The sequence below is a fragment of the Carlito syrichta genome, unplaced genomic scaffold (assembly GCF_000164805.1).
Source record: "Carlito syrichta isolate Samal-C Ts95f unplaced genomic scaffold, Tarsius_syrichta-2.0.1 Scaffold203758, whole genome shotgun sequence".
NCBI classification, from domain to species: Eukaryota; Metazoa; Chordata; class Mammalia; order Primates; family Tarsiidae; genus Carlito; species Carlito syrichta.
The window spans coordinates 1-7,429 of NW_007147854.1; the positions used below are offsets into that span (position 1 = coordinate 1).

The following is a 7,429-nucleotide window of genomic DNA, read 5'->3' on the forward strand; positions in this document are numbered from 1 at the left end:
GGTCAAGGTAGGCTGTGGACCTGAGACCACTAAGATGTGTTCACGAGCTGTTGGCCCATTCCCTCCTCCTTTTTTGCTATTTAGCACATCTCATTAGAAGGAACTTTGATGATCGAAGCATGAAACTCTGAGAGTGTGACAGGCATGGCTTACTTTAGGAGTCCATTGTTCCTGTTTCTCACAGACTGTGGTTTCGGCTTTAAACAACACAGTTCAAACTCAGGTCACATTTGGGAGCCTTTAATATGGTACAAGCTTCTTTATAAGATTTTAAAGTATATTTGTAGAATTAGTATATACATATAAAGTGCTGTTTCAACTTTAATTATATAGATAATTATCTAGAGTTACTAGAAATGGCCCAGCATGAACTTTGGGCTGGGCCACATTACTAAGGGCCCGGCGCGTACTTTGGACTAGGCTGCATTCTTTTAAACCAGTTTTAGCTACAGTTGGTGTAGGGTTTTTCTACTTATTATAGAAATTGAATTTATTTTATTCATAGAAAGTATTGTAGAATAGGTTATGCTACGTCAGTGAATTATGTTACTTCAAGCATGATCAAACATGATATTTTGAGGTTTAATAAGAATACAGTTAACTTTAGAAATTTCATCATTTCCATTTTCTACATTTGTGGTTTTGGCTTTAATACAATTTACAGTTTATATTTGGGTTTATTTTTAGAAGTTTTATTGCTGATGATCAACTTTATATATTAGGATTAGGAATTAGAAACTTTTATAGAAGTTAAAATAGATATATAGGATTTAGAACAGCCATTTTGTTAAGAGATTGTAATCAATTGTTCCTAGAAACAGCCCAGCATGATCTTTTGATTGTGCCACATTCTTTAGGAACTGGTTGGGGCTATAATTAAGAGTTTCTATAGTGTAGGTAGAATTAACGTAAAATAGAAAGGAATTAGACTTAATTTAGTCATTAGGTGTTGTGTATGCATAAGTTTTAAAAGTTATTGATTATTAGAATATTATGATGTTAGAATTGTTGTATTGCTTTTGAGGAATATTAACGAAGCATGAGGAACAGTGAGATAATTTTGGGATTGCCCTTCATGCTTGAGGAAACACCTGGTGGGTGGGGGACACCCCTCCACCTACTCAGAAGACGTATCCCCTTAAAGAAAAGTCGACAGCAACTTCAGCGAGAAAAAGTCCTTCAGAAACAAAGCCGAAAACTTGGGCTTCAAGATGGATCAACCTCTTTACCTCCAGAGCAGCTGCTTTTTACACCTAAACAGAGATTTAACACTCAGAAACCACATTTTTCTTCCCCTATTCTTCCTCTCACCTCTCCTGTTGGTGACAGAAATCCAAAGACTATTGAAATTCAACCAAGGGAACCAGGACATGAGAATTCCCATGATGGTCACAAAAATACTGATGTTCTTCCTCCAAAGTCAGAATGTAAATTGGAGAAAAAGAAAGTGGAATTGTTAGTAAGTCTATATATCCATGAGACTTTTTGTTTTACATTTTTTTCCCATTTGGCTTTGAGGAAATGTTTATTTTAACATTTTCTCTGTTTTATATTCAATCCTGGAAATGTGATGAATAAACTATTGAAAAATAGCTACCACCCAGGTACATTAAATATGCCAGGCACTGTTTAGCATTTTATATGCTTTATATCACTTAGTCTTCATAACAGCCTAAGTATTTTATCATTTTCACTTTATAGATGAATTGTCTGGGACTGAGAAGATATTATCTTCCTAAAGCTAATACACAGCTAGTAGATAGTAGAGATTTACATTGAAGCCCATCTGGATCCAAAGTCTGTGCCCTTCACACTAACCAGAAGCAGTTCTTATGTGCATAGTACCTCTCCCCAAACAGACCCCATTCTTCAGCTTCCAGACTACTACTGTGGCCCAGAAGAGGGTACTTGCAAAGAGATGTGAGGGGGTGGGCAAAGGAGAGAGTGTAGGAAATTGAAAGGACTAATTATATAATTCAGTTGCATCATTAGGTTTACTTTTATTCTTTCTTTAATGTCTTGTGTTAGAAATGACTTGCATAATTTAGTTTATCCACACTCTTGTGGAAATTGCCTTTCTATGATGTGAATTTTTAGAATTTTTACAGCTTAGGTTTTTAGAAATTTTTAATAGAATTTTTTGATAGCTTATATTTTAGTATGTATTCTTATTTTTCTGTTTCCTCCTGAGCTATCACTAATAGAGGAGAAAGGATGGCATTTGTTTCTGTTTTCTCTTTTCTGTCTTTCAAATTATCTTCTTTCTAATCTCAGATATTTTTCTGAGCTCTGTTGATTCAGATTCTATACTGTGACTTTAAAATGTTTGCTGCTTTGTACTTATAAAATTGGAAGATAATGCATGTTTTCAGGTCTTTGAAGTTTTTCTTAAGTCCAACATCACATCTTAGCTCATAATTTTCTAATAATAAAAAAGAAAATAGCCGGACATGGTGGCTCATGCCTGTAATCCTAGCACTTTGGGAGGCTGACGCAAGAGGATTGCCTGAGCCCGTGAATTTGAGACCAGCCCGGGAAACATGGTGAGACCTCATCTCTACAACAAATCAAAAAATTAGCTGGTTATGGTGGCATACACCTGTAATTTCAGCTACTTGGAAGGCTAAGGTGGAAGGATTATCTGAGCCCAGCAGGTTGAGGCTGTAGTGGCCGTGAGCAGCATGCCACTGCACTCCAGTATGGATGATAGAGTGAGACTCCAACTCAAATAAATACATAAAATGTTTTCTGCCCACTAGGGGTTTGCAACTAAGAAATCATTTTAATAGGCAGTATAAAACCACATGAATTATGAAATTAATATTGAATAAGTGCATACATTTAAATGTCTTCAAGTGTGGTTTATCAGCAAAGGCCTGAGACAAGTGGGAGCTTGAACTGGACAATTTAGATAGGATGTCATTAGGGAAATTATTTTTAGATATATTGCAGTATCTTTATGGAAGACATGCAATCTGAGGAACCATGACTTTATAGAAGACATGTAATCTGAGGAAAAGGAGAAATCCTGAGCTTGTAAGGAGAAAGGAAAGCTGTGTCCTAGAGAATGCAGAGATGACATCACACTTCTCTGGGAGAGGCAAATGATGAGCCAGCAAATAGAAAAAGAAATGAGGAAGGATTTGGAAGCAGAAGCTGCCTGTCTAGTGAGTTCACTGATGTGTCAAGATATCACCAAAACCTCTGAGGGAGAAAGTTCCCAGTCAAAATAGTGGCTAGAGAAATTCAAGGTGTCAGTGTTGCAGACTGGGAGAGAGTACTGGGTAAGCTGAACTGAGGTGCTAGTGAGATGATGTTTGCAGAGGGGCATATGAGAAATGACCGGTGTGCTGAGGTGGAAGCTGTAGGAGTGGAGAGGAAAGCTTTGGAAGTGGTTACTAAGTTTGGGAGTGGTTACAACTTAAATTTGGGAAGTGGTTACTAAGTTTGGGAGTACTAAGTTAGTAGTACTAAGTCTTACTCTTGTGAGACTGTAAGAAATGATAGTGTTCTATTTACCTGGCAGGGGAGATACCATGCTCACGAAGGTGGTTTTCCCAGGGGGAGGCTCACCCATTGCACTCCGGATGTACTGAACCCTGCGATTTCCCCAAATGTGGGAAAATCGCTACATAATTTGTAATAGTGGGTGACTGCGTTCATGCTTCTCCTAACATGATAGTTAACAAGGACAGATTGAACAGGTTTTTCCTTCTTTTTCAAACTGTTGTATATGCTCTGTTTTATAAAGTTACTTGCTTGAATTGGAAAAAAAAGAAATGACAGTACTAGGAATAAATAGCTTTGCCATTACCTTGCTTAATTTGAGATGACATTAAGTTCATGACTTAATGGGAAATTTTAATATTTCAGACTTGCACAGATTGAGAGACTTGTATTTTCAGATCATTGAAGTTTTTCTTCAGCCCAGCATTCAAGTCTTAGCTCATAGTCTTTTACTTTGTTTAAAACTGTCTGAGTTGGAAGAAAGTGAGCAATTGAAAGAAAATGTATGAAATAAACTCTTAAAGGTATAACATGACATCAGTTACAGACCAATTTATTTTTATCTCCATTTTGCATATAAAACATAATTAGCTTACACAAATTTCTTTGTACTTCTAAAAAAAAAAATGCCACCGAACTCTGGCTTCCAGTTTGTGGGTTCCTAGATTATATAGGCTAACTAGATTATGTACATATAATGCATTTCAAAGGTCCAATTTATGTAAACCTCTTTACTTCAGATCTAGTCTTTGTTCCTATTAGAACAGAATAATGAGCTGCAGATGGGTTTCTTTTAAGAGGACTTTTGAAAGAAAATATATATAAATCTTCTTGATTAGATTTTATACTTAAGGGAGACTGGTAAGGTGTGGGGTAGGGTAGCAGCTCTGTCATATACTCACTTTTATGCTTTTCTATTCCCTAGGCAAGACGAATCTCATTGGGAAGTCCTCCAACAAGAGCAATGGCTAATGGAAGAGAAAAATAAATGTAAGAAAGCTCTTTTGGCTAAAGCTGTTGCAGAAAGGTGAGGCCTCAGGACCAGGAGAGGTCGTGTATAACCCACAGTCGTCAGTTCTGTTACGTTTTACATTTGTTTTCATGCGTCTGTTCTAATAAACTAATATTTTCTCTAACCATTACTTTTAAGGCTAACTAAACAAATTATGCTTAATATAAGTGATACTGAAATTCCAGTTTTAATTTAGCAAGGAGGATTTTCTAAGCATGCAGCATATTAAATTCATAAATACAATTGCAATTAAAACTTAAGGACCAGCATTAGTGTTTTCGACACATTCATATGAGAAACAGTAAATAGCTATCAGTATATGTAAATTAGCAACAATTGCAGGTTTTAATTTGATGTGGGAGAGGCCTTAAATCATCTGACATGTAGAAGAATAAGGTTATTCCACAGAAGTGGCTTATTCTTTGACATATCTTAGTTGTGTTTACTGTGCATACTTTTCTTAAATAATTTAGCCTGTACCCACTCGTAGAAGATACTGGTATAATTTAACATGTTCTTGCTGACTTTGGGTCACCATTATGCGCACTGTGTGAGATTCCATTTTCTTTCACCTGCTGTGTCTGTCCCCTTCTCATGACTGTATTGTACCCACCCCAAACAGCAACATTCCCATTGGAACCAGTCTCCTATCCCCCATCACTCCTGATGCCCCTTTAGTTTGTGCTTTTATCTAATCTGTGACCTTAGGACACTAAGCTTAGTCAATAAAGCAGTGACTAAGAATAGTGAAAATTAACTGTAAGCAAGTATTCAGTGAATTTTCTTTTTAGACTTTCAAAAAAATCTGGCAAACCATTATTATTTGAATCCAGTGTGTGTGAAGTAGCAGGAGCAGAGGTAGGAGAAATTTTTCTGCCAAAGAGATACATGTATTTGAAAATGAATTTTTTCTGCAACTGGTATACCTTGATCTTTTTTAAAGCACAGGAAATATGCTACCAGAGTACAGTGGTACGATCATAGCCACCACAGTCTCAACCTCACGGGCTCAGGTGATCCTTTCACCTCAGCCCCCAAATAGCTGGGACTACAGGCATACACCACCATGCCCCACTAATTTTTTAATTATTTTTTTGTAGAGACAAGGGCTTGCTATGTTCCCCAGGCTGGGCTTGAATTCCTGGGATCAAGCAGTCCTTCCGCCATGGCCTCCCAAAGTGGTAGGAATACAGGCATGAGCCACTGTACTCAGCCTTCTACAAGTGATTAGTTTTTTTAAAATGTGGAACATTTTAGTAGTCTTCACTTTAGAAGAGGTGAGGAGGCTGTTTACTGAGGACTTTACAAAAACAGATACTGGTTTAGCATTTCTTAAGTGCTTTTGATTGAAGGCAGAAAGGCTGATACAGACAGAAGTCTAAGAAAATACATGTTTGGATTACTAATAAAGGATCAGTGAAGTACTTGAAGTGAAAGAATTTTACTGGTGAGTGAACTTTTGTAGGAAAGGAAAGGTAAATGCATGATGGAGCAGAAATCAAGAAAATTCAAGTTGTAATGTAGCAGTTTTATGTGGGGCATTTTCTTCTCCCTTGAGAATGAGTAAAAATTTGAAATGAGTGAAATCATGATGAAAGGTTTGCTTTTGTATTTGTTTCATTTTTTTTTTTTTTTTGAGTTGTAGTCTCACTCTGTCGCCCAGGCTGGAGTGCAGTGGCACGCTCACAGCCATCACTGCCTTGACCTACTGGGCTCAGGTGATCCTTCCACCTCAGCCTTCCAAGTAGCTGGAACTACAGGTGAGCGCCACCACACACCCAGCTAATTTTTTGATTTATTGTAGAGACAAGGTCTTGCCAAGTTGCTCAGCCTGGTCTCAAACCCTTGGGCTTGGCAATCCTCTTGTCTCCACCTCCCAAAGTGCTGGGATTACAGGTGTGAGCCACCACACCCAGCTGTTCCATTTCTCAAGTATGTATTCTACTTGGAACTGGTGAGGGTACTAAGAGATGGTGAGGTTAGATATGCTTTCAAGCAAGGTCGAAAAAGAGTGGTTTGGTTTTGTTTGTTTGTTTTTTTTACTCCAATCTGGGCGACAGAGTCAGATTCCAACTCAAAAAAAGTGGTTTGGTTTTTAAGCCCCACAAAAAATTGAGGACCTATAGTTTTGCCTAAGAGAACAAGAATCAAAGCAGTAAAAGTTTGGTGAAATGTGTCCTAAGAAAGTTAAAACTAGAAAGATGTTTTCAGACATATAAAGAAATGTTTTTTAATGCTGACATCTGTTCTTGATGTCAGGAGAGTATCAGACAAATGAAAATAGGTGAGATTTCATTTTCTTTCACCTGCCATAAAAGAAAGCTTAGTCAATAAAGCAGTGGCTGAGAATAGTGAAAATTAAATATAAGCAAGTATTCAGTGACATTTTCTTTTTAGACTTCCAAAAACATCTGGCCAACTATCATTATTTGAGTCTACTGTATATGGAGGAGCAGGAGCAGAATGGAAATAGAGATCTACAAGTGAACTATCTATTGGAATTTTTTTTTGAAGACTTGTTACCTTGTTTGTTTAAATATGTGCTAATAGAAAATTTGGAAAAATAAGGATAAAAAGTTCAAATGTTATCAGCATCTATTTTATTTCAGTTTTGTATGTTTTCTAAGTAAAATATTAATATAATAATATACACAATATCTTGATTTTTCACTTGTATATGACTTTGTATATGTATTTGTATTCTATATCCAAAAGAACTCAAGCAGAGACCATGAAACTAAAGTGAATCCAGAAGGAGTTGCAGGTTTTAGATGACATGGTGTCTGCTGACATTGGAATCCTCAGGAATTGGATTGATCAGGCCAGCATGGACTATTCATATGCTCAGTGAAGTGGCGAAATTGAACTCTGAACAAGGAATATGATTTAATGTATTGCTGACTGGTCTGA

At 36.9% G+C, this 7,429-nt stretch overlaps 1 protein-coding gene across 1 annotated transcript; it reads left to right on the top strand.

The window, feature by feature from the left end:
* Positions 1-1,125: 1,125 nt before the first annotated feature.
* Positions 1,126-7,370, top strand: LOC103253136 (RAB6-interacting golgin-like; the record flags this gene model as incomplete). The annotated part of the gene is given in 3 exon segments (XM_008051594.1): positions 1,126-1,455; positions 4,433-4,534; positions 7,226-7,370. Coding segments are annotated over 3 exon segments (577 nt in total), but the record flags the coding sequence as incomplete, so codon positions are not given.
* Between the last annotated feature and the right edge of the window lie 59 nt (positions 7,371-7,429).